Source organism: Vombatus ursinus, unplaced genomic scaffold, assembly GCF_900497805.2.
Source record: "Vombatus ursinus unplaced genomic scaffold, bare-nosed wombat genome assembly UNPS02000749.1, whole genome shotgun sequence".
NCBI lineage: Eukaryota > Metazoa > Chordata > Mammalia > Diprotodontia > Vombatidae > Vombatus > Vombatus ursinus.
Window position 1 is genome coordinate 3,974,290 of NW_020940527.1, and position 26,215 is coordinate 4,000,504.

A 26,215-nucleotide genomic window follows, 5' to 3' on the forward strand; every position below is an offset into this window, starting at 1 on the left:
AATCCACTGTCTAAAGACTAGAGCTAAACTTATCCAACTCAGACAAGACCAAGCTAGCTGAACCTAGACAAGACTTGGAAGAGCACCAGTTAGGTTAGGGAGAATATCAAAGAAGAAAGCCTAGATTCCTGATAGCTTACATGCAAAACTAGGATCAATTAAATAAGTCCTCTAAGTTGTAACTTTCTCCATTTGATTTGATTTATGGTTTGTTCTAATTCCCTGATATATTTTCCTATACTATTTCTAATTAAAAAAAAAAAAAGCTAAGAAGCATTATGTTCTTTTTTCAGGGAACAAAGCAAAAGAGAAAACAACTAACCAACCAACCAACCAAAAAACAGTTGAGTCCTTCCTCTTGCAATCTAAGTTGGGGGTCAGAAACGCAGTTCAAAGATGATGGCAGCAAGAACATGGCACCAGCTGGGCTAGCCAAGTCTTAGGGTTTTATTGGCAGAAAAAAAAACTGAGATCACAGATAAAGCATACTTAGATATTATTTCAGTTACTGCACAAAACACTCTGTGCCTTGGGATTAACTGTATCCTTAATCTTAGCAATCACTATAGGATGAGGCTCTTCTTAAACCCTCCTCAGACTTACCATCTGACATGTCTTTAAGGACCAGATTCTCCAGTTCACCCCACTCAGTGTTCAGCCGTTTCATTAGCTTGAATGCATTTACAGGGTGCCCAAGGAACCCCTCTGGGTCCTTTGTAGCTGTGCTGGTTAGCTGATCTAACTTTTCTGCCCACCTAAACACACAAAACAAATAAATGGAACATGCATGAATTAAAAGGGAAATCTCCTTTCTAAACACAACTGTAAAGTGCTCCATTCCTTGACATGTGTCAATACTGGGTTATCAGTTATATTTACACACACACACACACACACACACACACACACACGAGATTTAATGGTTTCAATCACCCAAAATTTAGTGGTAAATGTGATCTCCTGACCTGCCTGTGTGCCTGAACTCTGAGAGAACGCAGCTGCCTATTTTGATCCTTAGTTTGAGATGTGGGTACAATGTGACTTAGCACCTCCCAGTATCTCAGAAAGTTTATTCTGAAAGGGTCCATGTAAGGATGTATCTAAAAATACATTTTATTGCTTGTCCTTAAGCTAAAGAAATTTACTTTGTAACTCAGTTTGCTACACTCAAATTGTGTTTACCCAGTTTATCAAATAAAGATGCCAGGGAGGACTTTGTAAATGACTGACTTAGTCACCTGGAATTTAAGCTTTATGACTTGTTATTATAAATGTAGCAGACAGCAGGGCAGACTTGGAGTCAAGATCTAGATTTGAACCCCACTTCTCATGATAACAGCAAGCAGACTTTATTTCTGAGCCTTAGATTTTTCCTCTGTAAAATGGGAATAATAATATTTATCTTCAAAGGGTTCTGAGGCTCAAATAAGATTCTGCGAAGATGTTACAGAAATACTGTCTTCTTATTTGATCCAGACCTACGATTTCACTGGTGAGGGGAAGTTGAGGGAAAACTCACTTCATGCAACTCATCTATAACTTTGTCTCTTCAACACCTGTCTTGGATACTGAGATGTTAAATAACTTGGCCCCATTCACTCAGCCAGTCTGTGTCCAAGGCAGGACTAGAGCCTGGATCTTTGTGACCCCAAGGCTAACTTTGCATCCCCGGTGCCATGCTGCCTATTATTATTATTTTTATTAGTAATCTTCTCATCTTTTTCAATGGACTTTTATATTCTATCTCTGCCCAAGTGATTGGACTAGCCCATCTCTGATCTCTCTCCTGCCAGTCCTGTCCAAAACACCCACCGTTCCTGCCCCAATTCCTACGGCTAACTCAGTCCTTGCTTTCAGGTGTTGCTCCCTTCCACCCCAGGCCTTACTCCAGGCCTGGCTAGGGCCTCATCCCTTCCAAAGACTGTCATATGGCTTCTCTTTCCAAAGGAATATTTGAGGTCAGGGTACCCTCGCTGTATCCCTCATACATCCTAGCGACCATCCCTGCCAAAGCTCATTTGTGAAACCCACTGCTTACTTTTTCACTTGTTCCAATTTGACTTCCTCGGCTTTAATATAGTCTTTCAGGGACGTTACCAGGTCTTTCTCCGTGTGGATTAGATCTGTCATATGACCTAAACAGGAGAAATTTTAAGAGTGATATTATCAATTTTCTCTAACCTTTTAAATTTTGAAAAGTGAAATACATGGAGAATTCTATTATAGAATTTAACTGGAAAAGAGCTGAGAACTGGAAAGAATCTTGTTTTACCAGATGTTTTTCTGGTAAACAAAAAGATGTAGCCAAAAATTTCCTTGAACATGTGTTCGACTTCTAATTTTTAAGCTACTCAATTTTCCAAGCTTCAGTTGGGTTAGCAAATTGTCTTTTCAGCTGGAAATTTTAAAGAAAAAAATGCATACACATATTTCATTGCCCAGAATCAAAACTCCAAACTTTAAAAAAAAAAATACTTACTTAGGTTTGAATTTTTTAATCCAAAAGAGAATACACTTACAGTACTTCACAACTGAGATTTGCTCAAGAAATGGTCACATTGGATGATGACAAATAAATATTTGTAAAGCATCCTGAGGTTTGCAAAGCATTTTCTTCACAACAATGATATTTTATAACATTTCAGGCATTATTCCTGTCTTACACACAAGGATACTGAGGCTTAGACAGGTCGGCTAACTTACCAATGGACACAATACCAATAAGGATCTGAGGTGAGATCTGAACTCCAGATCTTTCCTGACTCCAAGTCCATGGATCTTCTCATTAAACCATGCTATACTTCTCCATTATTCTTCATGTTAACTGTTATGATTAGGGGGTCGTTGATGTATGGTTGACTATGCTTACTGGTTATAAATTAGATAATATTTATAAAGCACTTAACACAGTGCCTGGCACATAGTAGGCCCTTAATAAATGCTTGTTCCCTTTCCTTTTTATAAAGAAGAGGGTTTTTTTTTTCTTTTTTTGGTTGAGGGTGAGAGTAGAAAAAAGGGGAATAATAGTACTTCAAAAAAAAAAGAGAATGAGCAAATGCACAGAAATGGAGGTCTAGAGTTAAAAGAGACAAACAGAGCTGCTTTGGAACTAATGTGCTTGAGGTATTATATGGTTTTAAAAAAACCACCAAGCTATACCTAATGGAGATTCATGGTTTCTTGCACAATTCTCTTTTCCTATTTTTCTTTGTATATGGAAAATGCTCATGTTTGCTGATATTTATCTAGCTCAGAATAACAAAAAAAATTAAATTGCATTTTTAAAAGAATTACTTTTTTAAAAATGATTAGGAGGGCCACAGAAATATGTACTATCCAAATATGTACTATCAGTTATAGGGTTATGCAGTTATGGCAGCCAATAAGACAAAGTTTCATGTAAAACAATAGCTATATCTAGCTCATTTAGTCACCTCAAATTTTTATTTTATTTTATTGTAAGTATTAGAAGGGACTTTTAGGATGCAAAGGAAAGAACCAAGTTAGTGCTATGATGGGGGTGGAGAGGAGGGTCAAGGGGGAAAAAGCAGTAACATAAACACTGAATGAACTTGTTTACATAAAAATAGAACCAGTTCTTACCAATTGAAGTGAAGAAGTCAGTATGGGCCAAAGAATGGCGAAGGAGTCCTACGATTAATATGCACCAAAACATCCTGGAAGGCATAATTTTATCGACTGTCACAAGACCTAGAAAAGGACATATCACAATTGGTGTTTTGAACTTTCTGAAAAAAATTTGTGTTTTTTTTTTTTAGTGAATGAAATCCTTAAATGTTGCTGTTATGTATCAGATTTTGAACTTCTTAGTAGAGTGAGACAGCAACAGTCAGAAACCAGTTCGAAATTGTTTCTCAGCAAGGATGTTTTGATAGGCATTTTACATTGCTGAAAGGGATAATTTCTATGTACATAGAACCAAATATTCAAACATCTTTTCTTTATAACAACAACTTAAATGAATAGCAATGACAATTATTTTTAACAGAATCAGAATTTCAGAGTTGGAAGGAATCTTAGTGCTGATCTAGTCTAATCTATACTTGAAAAATAATTACCTCTACAATATAACTCACAAGAGATTAGTGTAGTGTATAGGGCCTGGGCCTGGAATCAGAAAGACCTGAGTTCAGATCTGACCTTATACAATCCCTAGGTCTGTGACCCTAGGCAAATCATCTAACCTTTGTCTGCCTCAGTTTCTTCAACTGTAAAATGAGATAATAATAGAACCTACCTCATGGGGTTGTGAGGATCAAATGAAATATTTATAAAGTACTTAGCACAGTTCCTGACACATAGTAGGTGCTTAATAAATGTTTATTTCCTTTTTTCTTTCATCTAACCTGTCCTTAAAGGCATCTATTGAAGGAGAACCCATCACCTCCTAAGATAAGTCATTCAACTTTCAGATAACTCTCTTGACAAAATTTTCTTATATCAAGCCAAAAATCACCTCTTTGACCTTACCCAACCCTCCTAATTGTCTTTTGGGGGCCACGTAACAGTCCTTCAGATACCCAAAGACAGCAGTCGTCACCTCCAGTCTTCTCTTCGACAGGTAAGTTCAGACACCCACAAATTCCTTCAAATGATCCTCGTAAGGCATGAATCTGAGGCCCTTTGCCATTCGGGTTGCCCTCCTCTGGACAATGTCCAGGTCAATGTCTTTCCAAAAATATGGCATCCAGAGCTAACAATCTTCCAGATTGGTATTTCCAGGGTTGAGCACACCAGGGCTGTCACCTCATCATTCAATAATGTGCCTCTTTTAGGTTGTTATTTTCCTTGGCTTACATGCCACACTCCCAAAACACTAAAACCTCCCAATCTTTCTAAAGTCACATCAAGCCACACTTCCCTTCAAATCCAGTCAATCAGTAAGCATTTATCAAGTGCTTACCAAGTGCCAAGCACCGTGCTTGTACTTAAGAAGCTGTTTTTTGGGATTTTTTGGTAAACTCAAGTACAAGTGTAGAACAGGTCATAACCCTGGATTTGGCATTGAGAACAATTGGATTTGAATCTAGCTTCAAGACCTTACTGACTATATAGTTTGGGCAAAAGACCTCTCTAAGCCTCAATTCCCTGTTCCATAAAATAGGGCAAACAGCAGGTGCCTCACAGAATCGCTGTAAGGCTCATACATGATAATTTGCAATTTAAGGAAAGCACTTTGTGAACCTTGGAGAGCTCTATACATGTCAGCTGTTACTGACCATTTGAAATATCTTATTAGACATGGCCCAATGAAATGGTCTGTCAAGAGCTTTTTTAATCCACAAGCATTAATTAAGCACCTAGTATGTGCCCTGAGGGTACAAATGCAAAAGTGAGACCCTGAAAGATCTTACATTCTCATTGGATTGTCTTCTAGTCAGTTAGCTGTAATGCCCACCCAGGTTTGTGTCATACCCATTTGATGAATGGGTATGACACATCTTTATTCAAGCCAATGATAGGGATAGGCTCTAAGCCTATTTACATTGGCACTCCTGTATGAGGCACAGCTATGTGGGCAGCTATCCTCCCTGCAACTTCCTAAAGCACTTGGAGATGAAGCGATATGCCCAGAGTCACACGGCCAATATATGTGCCAAACACAGGGCTTGAAGTGAATCTTCCTGGTTTCCAGGCCAGGAGCACAGGACCAAGCACAGATCCTTGGGGCACTCCACTACGGGCCTTTCAAGGTGACATCAGACCACTAATAACTACTTTTTGGGTCTGGCCATCCAACTAATTCTAAATACATCTAACTGTATTATCTTCTGGCCTGCATCTCACCATCTTTTCCATAAGAATAGCATGACACCCAATGCTATGATGCAATCTAGGTAAATTGTATCTGTGGTGTTCCCCGTCATAATCATATCTATCACTTACATAGCCTTCCATGTGTACCAAAGGCTCTACATATATTGCCATTTTAGTCACCACAAAAACCCTGGGAGATGAGAACCATCATCGCTATCATCATCGTCATCATCTTCCACCCTTTTTATGGATGAGAAAACTGAAGCAGAGCAAGGTCAAGTGATTTGCCCAGGCCCTCGCTGCTAGCAAGTGTCCAAAGACGCTTTCCTAACTCAAGGCCAACACTCTGCCCACAAGCAGCTGCCTAAAAAAAGGCAACGAGGTTGGTCTGTCACGGCCTGTTGCTGATGGTGAAGCAGCCTATGAAACGGACCAGGAATCATGAAGATCTGAGTGTGAAACCTCTTCTGCTAGCTCTGAGAGCACCTGCGTTCAAAGTCCCTTCCCTCCTCTATGTGTGTGCTCTTCAGCAAGTTTCCTGCCCTCCCTGGGCCTTACCTGGAAGAGGAGGGGCTTAGACTAGATGGCCTGAGGTCCCTCCTCGCTCTGGAGCTTAGATCCTGGGAAAGACCAACTAAGATGAGGTCCTTCCATCTGTCAACAAAAAGGTCCTCTTGGCACGGCTTTCTCATAATCAGTCCCTGGAATTGTTATTTCAGCTACTCGAGGAAACTACAAGTTTGTCACCATCCCTCATCCTTTTCTAACTTTGCAATTTGCCGCTTGGGTCCAATTCCTTCCTCTGTTTTTCCCTTACCTTTTTCTCTAGATAGAGTACAGTCGATGGTGTCGCACTCACATTGGCAGAACCACCAACCACATCAGAATTAGAGCTGGGAGGGACTTCCGAGAGCATCTAATTGAATCTCCTTTTTCATACAATTGGGAAATGGAGGCTTAGAGGAGATGTGATTGGTGAAAAGACCACAGAGGGAGTACAGAGCCAAGGCAAGACTCCAAATCCAGGTTCTACTACATTGGCTATTTTTAAATAGATTTTTATTGATAGCTTTTGTTTTTACACCATGGTTTCCTCCTATGTCTCTCTCCCTGCCAGCCCCACAGTAATTCCTTATAAAAAAAAAAAAAAGGAATGGATTTTTTAAGACAAAAACAAAAAGAGAAGGAAAAAAATTCTGCAAAACCTATCAATGTATCAAAACTGATTCTATGTGCATTGTACACCAGACATTTTAATGGAAAATACACTGTTGTGTCTCAGATGATGATTCAATTTTCAAATAGATCAAGGTAAACAATGCTACCAAATATATTTAGAGATAATACATGAAGTAATATCAATTCAATTAGCAAGCATTTATTAAGTGTCTATGTGTCAGGCACATGGGATACAAAGGAAAAAATATATATACCCCACCCTCAAGGAGCTGACAGTATACAAAGGGAAACAACACGTATACACAGAAGTCAATACAACATAATATTGGGGTGGGGGACACTAACAACTCTGGGGATCAGGAGTATTGCAGGAGGCAGCTCACGAGTTTGAAAGGAGGCAGGTATTCATCACAGACAGGACAGTAAACGAGTCAGGAAGCAAGTAACTTAGTATTTCTCCTCCTTGGGTTTCTCAGCTGAAGACGAGGGGGTTGGGCTTGCCGACCTCTGAGGTCCCTTCCAGCTCGAAATCTATGACCCCACGGGTCTGAGAGGTGGACTGAGGCAGGAGGACAGCATCCCAAGGATGGCTTGAGAGATGAAACGTCACGTAGAAGGAATAACAAGACAGGCCAGTCTGACTAAAACGGGGAGTGGGAGTGGGGGAGGACTGTGTAAGCAGTATGGAAAGATGGGCTGGTGTTGAAGGGCTTGGAATTACTTCTTCAGAAGGGAGGGAAGGGAACGGAACAGAAGGGGAAGGGGAAGAACAAAGACGGAACAGCGAGGTGGCTCCACACAGAGCACAGATCACTGGGCCTGGAGTCAGGAAGATAAGAGTTCAAATCCAGTCTCAGACATTTAGCAGCCATGTGACCGACCCTGGGAAAGTCACTTACCCTCTCTTCCTCAGTTTCCTCATCTGTAAAATGGGGATGATAGCCAGCACCGACCTCTCAGGGTTGTCATGAGGATCAAATGGGATAACAGCTGTGAAGCATTTAGCACAGCGTCTGGCACATAGTAAGCGCCAGATAAATGTTAGCTATGATTAGAACACTGTCACCTGGGAGGCAAAAGCAACCAGGAGAGTGATCAAGAGTATCAAATGCTGGAATGGACTAAGAAGAGTCCACTTGGACTTTAGCAATTAAGAAATCCTGAGTAATCCTGGAAATAATTGTGTCTTCAGGGTGGTGGAACCAGCAGGAGGTGAGAAAGCAGAGACGATGTGAAGACCATTTATCACGGCATAGAAGTGACCCAAGAGCTCCTACAGAGATGATGCCAGAAGAGTAGAATCCCCACCAAGTCCCCATCAAGCTGGAAAACCTAAGAATATGGGTCCCCAAACCGACTACTATCCAAGAACCAGTCTGGCTAAATGGAGAGAAGGTTTATCGCTGAAACTATATACATCCAAGGACGATTGGGGGACGAAGAGAGAATGCAACTCATGAAACTACCTAGAAAGGTAACCAGGGTTTGCAATTTACTCAAGTGAGTATCTGCACAATGAAATCACATCTTTAAGAATTACACCAAGGGGAGCAGCTAGGTGGCACAGTGGATAGAGCACTGGCCCTGGAGTCAGGAGGACCTGAGTTCAAATCCAGCTTCAGACACTTAACACTTACTAGCTGTGTGACCTTGGGCAAGTCACTTAACTCTATTGCCTAGCCAAAAAAAAAAAAAAAAAAAAGGAATTACACCAAGGCATCTCCAAAGTCTCATGTTGGAAAATGCTATCCACATCCAGAGACAGAACTATGGAGTTTGAATGCAGATTTAAGTATACTGTTTGCTCTTTTTTTTTCCCTTCTGTTTTTTGTTTCTTCTTTCTTGTGGTTCCTCCGATTGGTTCTAATTCTTGTTTACAACATGAGTAATGTGAAAATATGTTTAATAAGAATGTATATGTAGAGCCTATATCAGATTGCACGCCGTCTTGGGGAGGGAGGTGGGGAAGAAGGGGGAGAAAAATTTAAAACTCAAAAGCTTATGGAAGTGTATGTTGAAAACTAAAAATAAATTAATTAATTTTTTAAAAAAAGAATTACACCAAGGACTACTCTCATCAGAAAACCAGGGAATATGGGAATGAAGTGTTCCATTCCAGGCACAGCATTTTAAGAAGAGCACCAATAAGCCAAAGAACATCCAGAAGGACAACCAAAGAGTGACGGACCCCAAGTTCATGCCATTAGAGGATCACTTAGAAGAACTGGGGATATTTGACAGGAAAAAGAGAAGACTTCAAGAGAACACAACAGTAGTTTTCAAGTACTGAAAGGGCTATAAAGAGAGTTTAATCTTACTCTGCTTGGGCCCTAGAAGGCAAAACTAAGAGCAACGAATGGGTAAAAGTTGTAAAGAGGAAAAGAAAAAAACTTCCTAATAATTAGAGCTTTCTGAAAGTGGCATGAGCTCCCTCAGGAGGGAGCTTGAAGGTCATTTATTGGGTCTGGCATAGGAGGGATTCATTTTTATGAATGGCTTGTATTTTTTGGCCCTCAATTCCACCCAGACTCTGAAATTCTGTAATTTGTAAACTTTTTAAGAAAAAAAAAAAACATTTGATCTGGTAGTGGTCAAAGTACAGAGTCACTGATTCCCAAAGCTTAAGGCATCGTCTGTAAAACAGAACAAACAAAAGACTTCTCCTGTGCCTGCTCCCAACTAACCAAAAGGTTAGTTTGAGATTTGAAAGATTATGACAAAAAGACAGTCCCCAATCGCAATTTTTTTTGCAGGAGAAAGAACTTGCCTCCTATTCTTACCTCTGCACAGACTGACTTCAATGTCTCTCCAGCAGCACTTAATAACTCCCTTCCTCTTTTACAACTACCTAACTCTCCCAAGAAACTCTCTCTTATCTCAGAAGAATTTTAAACATTTAAAGCCCCACAAAGAAGCTTTAGGATAGGATTTTAAAGCCCCACAAAGGTTAAATTTTTTTAGTACACATTTAAAGTAGTTTAGACACAAGATTTAAATATATAATCTACTCATCTACTAGTTATTAGAAATAATGTCTTATAATCAATAAATATAAAAGTATTAAATAGTTAAATAATATAAACAAAAATCTTAGGGCTATTTTTGTGTTATTTAAAAATAAAATGGTAACTTCTAAACACATATTATAGTGGTAGACAAATAAAAACATTCAATTCTGATTTCATAAGGCATAGATTTCCATAATCATAGAACAGATTTGTATTTGACAGTCTATCTAATCTATATTCTCCTTTTACAGAGGAGGAAGCAGACTTGGCCAAAGTCACACATCCCCAGTTTGGGAGAGAGCTACCCCAGTATTCTTTCTACTGGATCATCGTGACTTTATTACAACAAATGACATCATCTATGAAAATGAAATCAGAGACAAATGTGCAAACTATGTCATTCAAAAAGATGATTGTCAAACAAAATAAACCACATGGCATAATGAAAAGATGGCTGGATTGGAGCTGGGGACCTAGGTTCAAATCCTGACTCTGTCATTTACTTCCCAATGTGACATTTGGCAAGTGACAACCTCTCTTGACTTCAGATGCTTCATGTGTGAAATGACGGTGTTAAACTAGGTTATTCTGAAGGTCTTTTCTATCTCTAAATCTATGATCCTTTGAATCATAATTAAATATTCCAAAAAAGATTCAAGTTTCCACCCAAGTGTATACTGCACATTTCCAAAAACACAGAGTAGCGAAATAAAAACTGTTCTATTGGCTGTGTGACAACAGAGCCTCTTTGGGAAAAGCTTCTAGAACATAACAGATGATCAGACTTCCTCTCCTGGGATCCTGCCAAAGTGCAAGTCTTGGACTGACTGAGGAGTCTAGAATTTTCTCTGTATTGTTTAAATAGGACTTCTTTAATTATTTGCTTTTAATTTAATAATGTTTATAAAGGAACAATTTTTCCTTCTAATAACAGATATCTAATCATAAAAATTTAGCAGTTTTTCATTTCAGGAGAAAGTTTAGATATTCCAGATATGAGAATACAATTTATTTACTTTTGTCTTTTTTTCTTTTTGCTCTTAAAATTTTTTTATTGATATCTTTGTCTTCATGTTACATTCTTTCACTATATATCTCCAGCCACTCCTCTCCACCCCCCCACCCAGCCTATTCTCATAAAAAGATGAAAAACACAAAAGAAAATTCAGCCAAACTAACCATCTACTACCATATCTAGCAATAGTAACAATTTTTCTACATTCATCATGAGCTCACTTCTCTGATAAAGGAAAGGTGTTAAGTATTTCTCAATTCTTCAAGGCCCAATTTGGTCATTTTAATTACATAATATTCCATTTCATTTTATTGTTTTTTTCATATATACTGTTTTAGCTGTATTTATTATTATCCTGATTCTACTTACCTCACTCTCTATCAGTTTACAAATCTTCCCAAGCTTTTCTGAATTCTTTATATTTGTTGTTTCTTGTGGCATAGAATTCACGTACCAAAATTTGTTTAGTCAACAAGAGGCATCCTCCCTTGTTTCCAAGTATTTGCTCTAACAAAAAGTGGTGTTACGAATATTTTGGTGTATATAGGACATTTCCCCTTTTTACCTCTCTGATGCATAAGGCTAGCAGTCATCTCTAGGTCAAAGGCTAGGGGAATTAAAGTTGTTTTCTCAGTATAATTCCAAACTGCTTTCCAGAACTGTTGGACCAATTCCACCAACAGTCTATCTTTCCACAGTCTCTCTCACATAGAATAGTTCTACCTTTTGTCGTTTTTGCCAATTTGCTGAATGTAAGGTGAAATCTGAGAGCTGATTTGCATTTCTCTCACATTTGGCGCAAATTTGTGGTCAAAAGTTTGTAATTCTGTTGAAAACTGTTCATACGTGTGTGTGTGTGTGTGTGTGTGTGTGTGTGTGTTACCATTTATTCACTGGGGAATGGCTCAGTCATATATTTGTAATAATTTCTTATATGCATGCTATAGACCCTTATCATAGATGTATTAATCCCACATATATTTTTAATATCAGTTCCAAAGATTTTGAAATTGGCAGTTTCCCTCATGCTAGCCGCATAAAGTTTATGCAAAACTTTTCAATAGCACTGAAATGAAATGATCTATTTTGTAATCTCCTCTATCCTTTTAGTCAAGAGATCTCCTCTAGCCATAGTTCTAAGAGATGAAATTGGAATTTAATAATTTGTGCAGGGTTTCCATGTCTTCTGCCCTCTCTGATCCACACATGAAATCCTGAACTGTTTAGCCTGCAAAAATACTGACAACAAGTTTATTTCCAGTGCTCTCTTTCAATATTCTAAATGCCTAAGAGATTCTATCACTTGCTAAGTTATTGTTTACTGATCAACCAACCCTATCATCTTTGTCCTGTTGCCTGCTTAAAGCACTGATTCAAATCCCAGATGATATTCACTCGCAAACTGATCATGATTAAGTAGCTCATCCCTGAAATGAGGATGAAACTTACTGTGCAGTGGGTCTCAGTGGTCAAAGTGTCAAATGTGGGGTCAGGAAAACCCGATCTCGGTTCATGTTCTGTTCTGATATGGGCTGTGGTTGCCATGTGAAAAGCACTTAACATCTGAGTCTTAAATTCCTCCTTTATACATTGGACATAACACCACCTGTAGTAAGTACCTACCTCATAGGATTGAGAGGCTAAAAGGAGGATATAAAATGCTTGAGAAACTCTAAAGCGTGACATAAAATTTTATAATAATAACAATTAATAATAATAATAATGAGCATTACTTTCCTCAAAGAATTGCAATGATGAAAGGGTTTTCTAAGCCTTAATGTGGCTATATCAATACAAACTATTATTAGCACCACCACCACCAATCCTTCACTTCTATTTGTCTTCAGTCTCACTCTACTAATGATCTTATGTCAGTTAATTTGTTGTAAAATCTTAGATCCAAACACCCCCCAAAAGATCCTTTAAGAGCTCTGGCCAATTGTAGCACAGTTACTTTCTCTTCCATATACCCACTGAACTATTAAAATACAATCAAAACAAACTTTTATATTAAGATGGAAAATATGGATGCATCTGTCAGGCCACATCTCAACAGCATGCCTTATTTCAAAAATAACAAACATCAATACTGGAATGCGTAAAAAAAACTGGAATGTGTAAATAATGACAAAGCAAATACTATTAGGATATTAAAGGTCAAATGTTAGCTTTAAATAGTAGCAAAGACTCTTGGGAAGTCCAACAGTATTTCCCTTCCCCTCAGGTAAGCTTAGGTCTAGAAGAGGACTATTGATGCAAACACAAAACTTCCCTACCACACTTATTCCAGGAAGGCCCTGCTCCAAATGTTCAGCAGGATCAATAAAGCCTGGGCATTAATTTCAAAACAGTTCTACTATATTGTAAATATTTACAACTTGGAATTATCAGGATTCATTGAATTAGTAGTACAAGATATTCACTGAATTAGTAGAACACAGAATTTGGTAAATATTGGTCTGTTTTAAAAACAAATTTCTTACAAGAAAAAAAATTTCAAAAAAAATTCTGTAGTCTCCCACAGCAATCCCTTCAAACATAGAGAAAATATGAATTACAAGGTATGATCAACTGACAGTCATTTTTGTTCCATCAAAAATCTATTTAATGTATTGTAACCTTAATTATAAATTATAATCTATAGCTTCTAGGTTGTCCTCTCTCAGTTACTCAATATGCCACCAACAGTCACCCTCTAAGACAGCTACTTATTAATTTGATCTTCCTCATATCCTCCTTCTTATTTTCAATTGTAAGCTGCCCCAGACTTCTGTACTCAGCCTTGAATTTCGAGAGCTTCCAACAAACCAAAAGAACATCAATCCAAGTATCTATCTGGTTTAAGCCCATTAAGGTGTGTTATTGTAATTGCTACAATCACACAGCAGATATTTTAAGTCAGATGTGGAATTAATACTAATGGAGCTGGTAATGCCCTCTTGCCCATCCAAGTACCTTGCCTTTTTTGTTTTTCGGGTTTGGTTTTTTTTTTGTTTTTTTTCTTTTTTTTTGGCTAGGCAATGGGGTTAAGTGACTTGCCCAGGGTCACACAGCTAGTAAGTATTTTTATGTGTCTGAGGTCGGATTTAAACTCAGATCCTCCTGAATCCAGGGCCGGGGCTCTATCCACTGCACCACCTAGCTGCCCCCAGAGTACCTTGTGTTTTTACTTTACTTCAAAAATACAAGGCACACATTTGAGGCAAAAACAGCTTTCTCTCTGAAACAACCAGGGAAGACCATTTCTCCTGATTTTTAAGGGTCAAACATCCTCTCCCCTAAATGGTAAACTTCTTTAAAACAGGCTTGCTATTATATTTCGTTTTTCTATAAAGGCATTTAATAAAATAAATAAAATAAAATGCTCACTGAATTAAGCACCCAACTATCCTGATTTTCCCTTCCTTACTGCTTTGGTATCATGAAATAAAGCACCTAGGTCAGAAGACCTAGGGCTAGTCACCTGTCATCTTCAATCTAAGTTTCATTATCTAGAGAAGGATGAATACCTCTACTATCTACCTCACAGAGTTGATATGAAGATCAAATGAAATCACGTACATGAAAGTACTTTATAGCCCTCAAATGCTAGAAGCAACAGCAATATTGACAGAAGGTAGATCCAAACAGACAATATTTGTAAATGCAGATTAGTCATGACTCTGAAGAGCAGGGTTTGGGAATCCCAGCAGTTCTGATGGGCCATGTCTTAAAGGCTCTCCAGAAGTTGTGTCTTTACCCTTGAAAGTTCAGTAACTACAACAATGTAAATGGAAAGAAAAATTGAAAATGAATGTTGCAAAACTATGAAGAACTAACTCAGTCCCAAGGAAAAGATATGAGATGACACCCCCCCCCAACATTTCCCTCAAAGAGGTGTGGGGAGAGGCAGTCCATAGATACGGAACATTCATATGTGTTTGTGTGTGTGTGTGTGTGTGTGTGTGTGTGTGTGTGTGTAATATATACATATATATATTTGCCAGATTCCCCCCCCCAATATATTGTTAGTTTTGTTGGGGGAGGTCTCCATCTTTTTTTCTTAAAAAAAATTTTATTTGTCAAATGAGCTGGGGGAGGGATGGGAACAGAAGGGAACATTGAGGTGATATTACAACAAAAGACAGCAATAGAAATTATTTAAATAAACAAAAGTCTCAAGAGGAAAAAATAATAAAAACACTGGGTAAATGTTTCCTACCATCCTTGCCACCCTCAACTTTATAGAAGAACTCTGACTTTAAACTTATAACTAACAAGTTATCCCATTTTAACGAAATTAATTGCATACATTTCAGTTTTGTTCTCCTCTTCCCTAAAGTGTTTCTTCAAGGTTGTTTTAAAATACATCAACCTTTTAATTGTCTAAAAGGTCTAACAAATGTTTAGTTTCAACCAACAAAAAGAATTAAAGTGATATTACCCATTTAGGAAGGAACTCAAGATGGAATTTGGGTTCCCATTTGGAATAAGACAACTGTTTGTACTCTGTTTAAAATCTGTTTTAACTAGGACCAAAGAGGTCAGATTCCTCTAACCCAGGTAGGATTTCCTAATAAATGTAGGGGGGAGCGGAAATTTGAGAAAGAAAAAATGGATTCCATTTATTCACTATAATAACAGGAAAATGTGCAGATCCTTTCATAAGGATAGGCTACAGCTGCACACCTTACATGATCTTCACATAACCTTTGTGGGATACATTTCATAGTCTTAGAGAGAAAATTTCATTTGGTTTTCCCATACAGGACAGAGAACCTCAAATTCCAGGCATCTTTCCCCACTCCCCAATTTGTTAAGATTCATTAGAAGTTTGCAAGCGATTCCTGATTTTTTTTAGTAATAATAAAAGTAGACCCAGAAAAAAAAAAAGTATCCATACATAAAAAAGATGAGAGAAGAACAATTAAAAGTAATATTGTTTCAGGACAATAATAACCACCAACAAGAACTTTAGGGTAACAACGTATGAAATAAATCATACTGTGCAATATATGCTTTGTTTTCAAACAACAAACTTGGAATGAAGAGTCTGCTAAATTAGAAAGCACAATTTTGCTTTACTCTGTGCAAATTAGCAAAGATGAAGCAAGACAAGGTTTGCCAATGCTGGTGGTAAAAGAGGGAGATGGGAGCCTTGAGCTGGGCCTTCAAGGCTGGAGAGAATCTGAAAGAGGGGTAGGTAAGGGCAATGCAGAGTAGGGGACTAAAAGTTCATTTACTTCACACTTGTGCGGCACTTGGTGAATTTTAAATGTATTTTACTTGCGTTATCTATCTATTCCTTACAATGGCTTTCAGGTTGGTAGTCCAAGTAGTAATCCTATCTTACGAGAAAACTGAATATCAGAGAAATTAAGTTATACAAGGTCACACGGCACAACCAAGACCCCACATCCACTGGTGAAAAATCTAATGTTCTTTTTATGACAGCATGCTAGTTCTTGGAAATAGCACTGTTCAGTGAGGAGGCCAGGCTGCAATCTGCATTGGGAAGGCAGTGTGGATTTTTCTCTGTTGTATAGTCTGACGTGTTCCAATGAATTCACCTCTTGATACTAACAATTTTCTAGCAACCTAAAATAGCTTTCTATATTCAACCAAATTTCTGACCTCATTCTCAGTACTAGTCATACCAAAATTACCATTTATTCAAGATAAGAGGTATGATAGTGAGTGGATATAGCCCCGAAACTTAAGAGCCAAAAAGAACTGGGTTCAAATCCCACTTCTGACATTTACTGGCTGTGTGACCGTGGGCAAGCCACAACTTCTCTGAAATTCAGGCAACTCTTTAATTTTAAGGTGAGTTGTGATGGGTATCCCTGCAGGGAGCTCCCACATAGCAAAGAAAGAAAGCACCATCAATCACTACAGCCCTCCTGGCTTTCCCATGTCAACACCTCTGGCTCTGGATTCACTTTCCAACTAGTTCAACCTTACACTGTCCTCTCCTTTGAATTCTTGCCCCCTTGCCCTAGTTCAGCTCATCCCTTTCCTCCCAAACATATTATCTCTCCCTGTCACACACCCTCACTGAATAAAAGAAAAACTTCATAAAAATATGTGTATTATAGCAAAACAATTTCCCACTCTGGCCAAGTCCAGATCATTATGCAATTTAAGTCCATCACCTTTTTGGCAGGAGGTGAGCAATGTGTTTCATCTCCACTCCTCTGGACTTAAGACTTATCATTTATTGCACTGATCAAAGTCCTAACATCTTTCAAAATTGTTTTTCTTGACAACGTTGTTGTCATTGTATAAACTGTTCTTCTTGTTCTGTTCATTTCATACATGTCTTCCTAGTTTCCTCTAAAAATTATTTCTTCATTTCTTCTAGTATATTCCATTATATTCATTCACCATAATCTGTTCAGTCATTCCACAATAGGGAGGAGCCCTTTTAGTTTTCAGTTTGGGGCTACTTCAAAAGGAACTGCTATAAATATTTTTGTACATACTTTTCTTCTTTCTTTGACCTCTTTGGGGATATAGGCCTAAGAGTGATATAGTTGGATCACAGGGCATGCGGTTGGTGGCAGGGGGTGGGGGGGAAGGGACACACTCAGTGTTCCAAATTTATTACCAGAATGGCTGGACCAATTCACAGCTTTGTATTTCATGTCCCTGTAGCCCTTCCAATATTTGTTGTTTTCCTCTTTTGTTATCTTTGCCGACCTGTCAAGTATGCAGTGGACCCTCAGAGTTCCTTTATTTTACATATTGTTAGTGATTTTAGAGCATTCTTGTATGGTTTTTGATACTTTGGAGTTTTTCCTTTGAAAAATGCTTGTTCATATCCTTTGATCATTTATCTAGTGGGGAATGGTACTTAAGTCTTATGGAACTCAATCAGTTCTTAATAAATCTTGAATGTGAAACTTTTATCACAGAAATTTGCTACAAAGATTTTTTTCAAGTTATCTTTTCTCTTCAAATTTTGGCTGCATTAGTTTTGTTCATGCAAAAGCTTTTTTAGTTTTATATAATGAAAATCATCCATTTTATCTTCTGTGATCTTCTCTATCCCTTATTTGGTGATGAATTTTCCCTATATCCACAGATAGGGAAGGCAATTTAGCTCTTCCTTTTCCCAAATCAGACCCTGGATTACTTGGTTCTACTTGACTGCTGCTAAATATCACTAATAAAAGTCAGACAAGCATGCTAACTAGGTCTGCTAAATTGGTCATCTACTCTGCCTGTCCTGCTGTTGCACTCCATTTATTTTATTTGTCTTTATATTCCCTAGTTTCCATTCCAACTAGGCAACTCGATGTTGAAGTAGATAGAGTACTGGGCCCAGACTCAGGAATACCTGAGTTCAAATTCAGTCTTAGACACTTCCTAGCTCTGTGACCCTGGGCAAGTAATTTAGCATCTATCTGCCTCAGTTTCCTCAACTATAAAATGAGCAGAATAATAGCACCTACCTAATAGGGTTGTTGTAAGGAGCAAATGACATAATATTTGAAAAGTTCTTCACACAGTGCCTGGAACATAGTAGGCACCTAATAAATGCTTATTCCCTTGCCTCCCTTCACTATTCCAAATCTCTCCTCAAACTAAATGCATAGCGTTCTCCTCAGCAGAGGATCTTGACTGACCCTTTACTGAAAACAAAACTGAGGCCATTTATTACAAGCTACCAATTCTCCCCAGTTTTACACCTCAAATTCCCTTGCCAAGGCCAACTCTTCTGCTTGTTTTGACTTACGTCCCCTCCTCTTCTCTGGAACTCGACCCTTTACTCATCCCCTCTCTCTCCCTAATTTTCAATCTCTCCTTATTCCATCAGTTTCTCCCCTAGAATCTATAAACATGCCCAGATCTCTCCCATCCTTAAAAACCTTCACATGATTCTATTATATCCTCAAGCTATGTCCTAGTTCCCTTCCTAGAGAAGGGTGTATACACTTGGTGCCTCTACTTTCCCATCTCCCACGAACTTCTCAATCTCTTGCAATCTGTCTTTGGACCCCACCACTTGACTAAACTCTCCCTCCAAGTTCGCCAACGATCTCTTTATAGATAAATCCAACAACCTTTTCCCAGTCATCCTTTGGGACCTCTCTGCAGCATTTGATACTGTTGAACATTCACTCTGGATATGGTCTCCCCCTTGGCTCCAGGTTCGTGTCCTATCTGTTTGACTGATCTTTCTCAGGCTCCTTCACAGGATCATCATAGATGCCCCACCCCTTTTCTGTACCTCTAACCTTCCACTCTACTAAGTCCTCTACTCTGCTCTCTATATACTCTTTGGGTGATCTCCCCAGCTCCCATGGATTCAACTACCATCCCTATGCCATTAACTCCCAAATCTACCCATCCAGTCCTCATTTTTCTCCTCAGCTCCAAGTCATTAACTGGCTGCTATACATCTCAGCCCATCCCATAGGTTATTCCAGGTTATGTTCCATTCAACATCACACACACACACACATACACACACACACACACAGCCCCCTTCATCTCTCTTCCTAACATCCTTTTCTGTTGAGGGCACCACCATTCTTTACATAAATTCATAATCTAGGAATCATTCTCAGCTCTTCACTCATCTGTTATACCCAATCAAGAGACAAGTCTTATCAGCTCTACCACTACAAGATGGTATCCCTCCCATCCATTCCCTTCTCACCACCAGTCTAGTTTAAGCCCTTACCACTTTTCACCTGGACTACTGCAATAGACTAACTCATTTCCCTCTATCTAGCCTCTTCCCTCTCCAATACATACAATTATTCCTAAAATACAGGTCTAGTTATGTCACTTTCCAAATCAAGAAGCTCCAATAGCTTCCTATTGACTCTAGGATACACTATAAACTTCTCTGGTATTTTTGCAGCCCAGCTCCAGACTATCTTTCCAGATTACATATGTGTGCCTTATCATGAAGCATCTCATCACACCCATTATGTTCTAGCCAAACTAACCTATGTGTTGTTCTTCACATATGATCCTCCATATCCTACCTCGGTGTCTCTGCACAGGCTTTCCTCCTTGTCTAGAAACCTCTCTGCCCACCTCTGCCTCTTGGAAACCCTTCTAGAGTTAGCTCCAAAGTCATCTCCTACAAGAAGTTCTTCTCAATTCCTCAAGTGTAAGAACTCTTCCTTACTGAACCACCTGTGGACATTTTCTTCCTTCCTTCTCTCTCAAGTAGAACACAAGCTACTTGAGGGGAGGGAAGGAACAGTTTTCATTTCTGTCTTTGTATCCCTCGGACTAAGCATAATACCACCCAGCAGGTGCTTAATAAATGTTTGTTGGATTGAATTTTTATATAAAGAAGTCTCACAGGGTAGGGAATTGGTAAATGTTAATAATGTCCATTTAAAGGAATGGGAAATGTTTAGCTTGGAAAACAGAAAGAAGACTTGGAGCAGAAGTTCTTAAGTGGGGTCTGACCAGGTCTATGGATATTGATGGAAATGAAGATATATAGTCCAATGAAGCAAAGACATAGAGAGATCATGTTAGCTAGAGGACAGAACTAAGAACAAGGGATGGAAGTTTCAGAGAGGCAACTTAAACTTGAGATAAGGAATATCTTCCTAACCATGGGAGCCATCCAAAAGTTGAACTAGCTGCACTTACATTCACTAGCAGTCTTAAAGCAAAATCCAGATGACCAATTTGCTGGGAAATGTATAGATGGAATTTTTGTTCAGACATGGGTTGGATTAGCTGGTCTCTTGGGTCTCCTCCAATTCTGAGATTCTGTCCTTTTCTAAAAGTTTATTTGTACTGTCCATCAATTTGTAGTTTGGAATCTAAACAGACTCCCATGCTGAGTGGCCAACTGCCCAACACAGTTTTCAAGAAACGCAAATTTATGTGATGCACAGAAATTCCAAAAGAATATTCTAATATTTTCTAAGTGTTATATCCCCCAAGGCATTGTTTTAATAACAGAACTAGGAAGGCAGTGTCATTGGATCAAGTGGATAGAGGGGAGTAAAGTGTGAGAAGACTGAAAAAGTTGGAAGGTGCTAGGTTATAAAGCATTTTAAAATCCAAACAGAGGACTTTATATTTGATTCTGGAGGTAATAAGGACAAATGGCAGTTTATTGAGGGGGTGGGGTGGAAGGTACGATAATCATATCCGCTCTTTAGGAAGATCATTTTGGTAGCTGAGTAGAGGATGGACTGGAGTGTGGAGAGTCTTGAGACAGGGATACCAAGCTTTTAAGCATTTGATTTCTGTGGAATGAGAGGCTCATTTTACTTAAAAAATAAAACAAAGCCCAACAACAGTTAATTATTCATTGGAATGAAAATACGGTTTTGTTATTAAAACAATGCCTTGGGGGATATAACACTTACAAAATATTAGAGTATTCTTTTGGAATTTCTTGCTATTACAAATATCTGGGCCAATTTAGCATTCTTATTTCTTCTAGTTTCTATAACACAGATTAGCCATTGCAATAATCCTCTTGCAAAAAAAGTAGTTTGTTTTTAGTACTTAAGTCTTGGTTTTCAATATTTCAAGGATTCGACTCAGTTCAAAAGGTCTACTGGAAGAAGATTGTATAAATTAAGAAGTTTATCTACTTCCAGTCTCAAATCTATAATACACATTTGATTTCAGTGACTTATAATGCCTACAGAATACAAAGCACATACATGCTCTAGCAAAACCCAAACTAATCACATCCTTTCAAAAGTATGCAATCTGCATTTCCCAGACTGACCAATGTTATTCATCTTAAAATATGAAATTCATATTTATGGACACATGCCTAAAAAACAAAGCTCATAAGAGGCATTAATCTAGACGTAAAAAATTTTAAAGCTCTTCAAAACTTTCCATTCTTTTGAATGATCAAGTAAATTGTAAAATCCCATTGTGCCTTTAGAAGTTTAAAGCTGGAAAATCCCTCCAAGAAAGTATTAACTACTACTATTCCTGCCTCGTGAGAGGTATTTTTAACCAGCTATCTCAATAACACCTATTCCACATTCGCATCCTGTAAGTGTAAATAAAAAAGAAATAAGTGATTTTCTCTTGTGAAGTAAGCAAAAAAAAGGTTGTCGAAAGAATGTTGCTGCCACGTATTTCCCCTTCCCCCCACTCATTCCTCCTCCAAGAAACTGGGATCTTAAAGAGTTAAGTTAAAGCACACGGATCTTTGGCTTCTTACATCAATTCCAAGAGTAGACTCTCCATTTCACAATCCATTCTTTAAAAAAGAAGGGTACAAACTTGTAATGACCACAATATTCTCAAGTCCAGCCTAAACGTGCTAAAGTGTATTTCAACTGCATTTTGTTACCAGATTTCTTTGAAATATGAATTGCTGCAGCCACCTATTCCACAAAACTGAATTATTCCCCCCCCTTTTTTTTACGGAGGAAAACAAGATCTAATATTAACGTATTCCCCTTCAACAGCATTTTGGCCACATTAATCACTCCAGGTACTATCCCAAACAAAGGCTGAATTTAACTGATGAAATCTTTAAAATACACACAACACTTAATCCTACCCGAACGTTTTACAAAAATTTCAGGCAAACAGATTTCACTTCAGAGAAGATGAGTAGGAGGGAAGGAAATTAAAAAAGGGGAAGATTTCCTCAGGCTAACTTGTGTCAGCTTGTGGCTATTTCCTGGGCGCGCACGAAGTCCCGAAACCTTGGGCCCTGAACTTCAACTCTACAGCTGAGATTTTCACTACAGCCCCTATGCGCAATAAAAGAGGTTGAGTTTGGACTTTTCTGGGCACTTCTATTTCCAGAGACCTGATGCCTTGTCAAGAGACCAAAGACAGCCTACCTAGGGCAGGGCTTCCAGCTTTCGGCGGGGGGAAAAAGTGCGATTCAGAACTTTGAGACAGCCTAGCTCCATCGTCTCATGCTAGCCATCTGCTTGGCAGGCCAAGAAATCCACGCCCAGTTCCCCCACTTCCCCCTTCCCATTCTCCCACCCCCGCCTGAGTGGGAGAGACTCCAGGGGAGGGGGGAGGACAGGTATGAGAGGGGCCTCAGGGAAAGGGACTGGTAAATTTCAAGCCCAGAAAGAAAATTCAAGAAGGTGCGTCCAGGTCCCTTAAGAATTCGGGCTGCTCCACTACTCAAGTGGAGGTGGGGGAGTTGTGGAGGAAGGACCAAGCTGTAAGGAGGGGGGCGATTCAGCTCCTAAGCTACGCAAGGGGAGAGGGAAGGAAGAGAAGGAAAAAGTAAATGATGAAGAGGTGGAGAGAGGAGAAAAGTGGGGATGAGGAAGAAGGAGAGGAAGAAAAGGGAACTAGGAGAGCCCATGAAAGCAGCTAGGGTTCCAGGAGAGCGCAATCCCCCAGAGCAGCTGCGGATGGAGGAACGGCGGGGGATGAGATAGTAAACAGGGGCGACCCCCCCCCTCAACTTGCACATCCCACCCCCAGCCCAGTTGAGTCGGAGAGGAGAGGGGGCGCCCGGCTTCGGCAAGGCCCTGGAGACTGCTGACAGCGAGGCGCCTCTCACCTGGGTAGGCAGTAGGGTAGAAGCCGTTCGCCCGCCCCCACCTCTTGCTCACACCCCGCTTTGCCCGTAAACTAGAGGAACCTCCCCTCCAGCTGGCAGCGGTTCGACTGAGCGATAGAGGGAGCCCGTAAGTCCTTTTATAGCCTCCGGCGGCGCGCGAGCCCGCCCCGCCCCTTCACCGCGAAGGCGGGGGAGGGAACTCGCACTCCTGCTTCCAAGCTGAACCCGCTCTACGTGAGCTAGATCACACCAGCAACTTGGTGCGCAGGCGCCTTCGCCAGCTGGCCCATCCCAGACAGCCGGCGGAGGAGAGTGGGAGGAGAGTCGGACACGCTTTAGGAGGGAGGCGGGGCTGGAGCCTAAGTAGGATGCAAGTGCGCGTGCGCAAGGCTTCCGCCGCTACCCTGTGGGTTAGGCTGGGCTCACGGGCTCGCCCACATCCCCGCCTTGGATTCCAATTTAAGCGCCCGAGGTTTTCCTTAGTGGAAAGTCCGCATACCGCCTCGGGCCACGCCTGTGGGTGCCCGGTGCAGAAGTGAAAGCAAGAAAAAGCTGGAAAGAAAGGCTGCTAGGGAGAAAGGGGGTGGGGGAAAAGGGAGGAAGAGTCAGGATTGTGGAGGGGGGTTGGTGAATGCGTCTCGACCCCAGTGTTTCAGGGTCACCCTGGTTGGCCTGTCTTGCCGCCCCTCGCTCCGCTCATCTGGAATGTGTTGTGTTTGTGAGACTCTGGGAGAGTCATTTACCCGCTGCCTGCCTCAGTTTCCCCAGCTGTAAAGTGGTGGTAATAATAGAACCGCCCTGGTAAGGTTGTTGTGAGGGTCAAATGAGATAGTAATTGTAAAGGCCTTAGCACGGTGCCTGGCATCTGGGAAGTGCTATATAAGTGTTAGCTATTGTTATCGGGAAACGTGTTGCATCCGCTAGCTGGGTGAACCTGGGCAAGTCACTTGCTCTCTGCTTTCCTCAGTTTCCCCAACTGTAAAATGAGGTTAATTTTAACTCCTACTTCCCAGTATTGTTGTGAGGGTCGGATGAGATAATAATTATAAAGCACTTAGTGCAGTGCCTGGCACTAGTGAGTGCTATGTAAATGTTAGCTGTTATTATTATCAGGTAACTTTTTGCATCCCCTAGTTGTGAGACCCTGGACAAGTCACTTAACCTCTGCCTTCCTCAGTTTGCCCATCTATAAAATGGGGCGGTTAGGTGGTACAGTGGATAGATTGCTGTGCTTGGAAATCAGGAAGATTCCTTTTCCTGAGTTCAAATCTGGACTCAGAGACTTACTAGCTACGTAACCCTGGACAAGTCACTTAATCCTGCTTGCCTCAGTTTCCCTATCTGTCAAGTGAGAAGGAAATGGCAAAGCACTGCAGTATCTCTGCCAAGAAGACCCCAAATAGGGTCGAGAAGAGTCTGACGTGACTAACCAGAACAGAACAATAAAATGGGCATAATAATAGCTCCTACCTCCCAGGGTTGTTTTGAGGATCCAATAAGACAATATTTGTAAAGGGCGTAGTTCATAGTAGGTCCTGGATAAAAATGTGTATTCCTTTCTTGGGGGTTAGCATTGTAGCATTGCAAATCCAAAGGTGTTTGCATAGGAACTTTTACAAGCTTGGGGAACTTAAGTGATTTGCCAAAGGTCAAACAGTAAGTGTCAGAGAGGAGATTTGAACCCAGCACCTCTGACTGTAGAAGTAGGGCTTTTTCCATTATCCCACAAATCAGCAGATTTTTGGAAGCCTAGGGGAAAGGAAAGAGTGGAATCAGAAGCTCAAGATTTGAATCCTGCGACCTTGGACAAGTCACTTAAGTGCTTTAGTCCTCAGCTTTGTCACCGTACATAGAGTGAGATGATTGGATTAGATAACCTCTAAGATTTCCCCACATCCTTTCCAGCTGGTGAGGTCACCTTCTATAGGCAGTCTTCCAGGATTGCCCCTCCCATTCTTGTTAGAAACCTTCTCTTTCTTAAATTACCTTGGTTTTACTTATCAATCAATCTTGTTAACAATTGTCTGTGCAAATGCTGTGCTTCCTACCCCCCCAGTCAAATATAAGGTCCTGGAGTTCGTCCTCCAGGACAGTTTCATTTTTGTTTCTGCATTCTGTTCCTAGCCTTGTGCATGCTTAATATATGTTGAGTTGAAGCCTCAGTAAATGAGTCATTCATCTCTTCAATATCCATCTGGATTCAGCTGCCAGCACTGGGGATTGTTTTATGAAAAGGTCCTCCTGCCATGGTTCAACTCAATTACATTCCGTTCATTTATGTCTATTGTTTACATGACAGGAAGCAAATATACCTGAATAGATTGCAAGAGGCAGGAAGGAAACACCAGTGTAAGAAAAGAGTTGTCACTTACTGAATAAGTGCTATTGAAACTTAAAACCAGGATGAAACTTACATCCAGGACCCTTTATCTCAGTGTTTGGGAGCTCCCACCATCACTGCCAATCACAAGCCCTATACATTTTCACATTTAGTTGGTGTGGCATCTCCTAGTGGCCAGCCTTTTGGGGGTGATGGCCTCCAATCTTGGAATGGTGCTGAGACAACAGGCAGTCTGTTGGGGCAGCTAGGGGCCACAGTGGATAGAGCACCGGCCCTGAAGTCAGGAGGACTTGAGTTCAAATCTGGCCTCAGACCAAACACGTGACACTTACTAGCTGTGTGACCCTGGGCAAGCCACTTAATCCCAATTGCCTTAAAAAAAAAAAAAAAAAAGAGGCAGTCTGTTGCCAGTCTAG

The 26,215-nt window shown here is 40.0% G+C and overlaps 1 protein-coding gene across 4 annotated transcripts in view; it reads right to left on the reverse strand.

The window, feature by feature from the left end:
- Positions 1 to 23,555, reverse strand: part of P4HA1 (prolyl 4-hydroxylase subunit alpha 1) — a 70,847-nt gene extending 47,292 nt beyond the window's left edge. For 3 of the 4 annotated variants that reach the window (XM_027858562.1, XM_027858545.1, XM_027858556.1), the window contains exons 1-4: positions 23,459 to 23,555; positions 3,604 to 3,711; positions 2,039 to 2,135; positions 604 to 755 (exon numbers count right to left, since the gene is read on the reverse strand). In XM_027858562.1, coding sequence (XP_027714363.1) covers positions 604 to 755; positions 2,039 to 2,135; positions 3,604 to 3,688 — 334 coding nt within the window. In that variant the 5' untranslated portion in view covers positions 3,689 to 3,711; positions 23,459 to 23,555. Of the gene's footprint in view, positions 1 to 603; positions 756 to 2,038; positions 2,136 to 3,603; positions 3,712 to 22,772; positions 22,837 to 23,458 lie in introns of those variants that run through there. The other variant, XM_027858553.1, reaches the window with a different exon arrangement.
- Between the last annotated feature and the right edge of the window lie 2,660 nt (positions 23,556 to 26,215).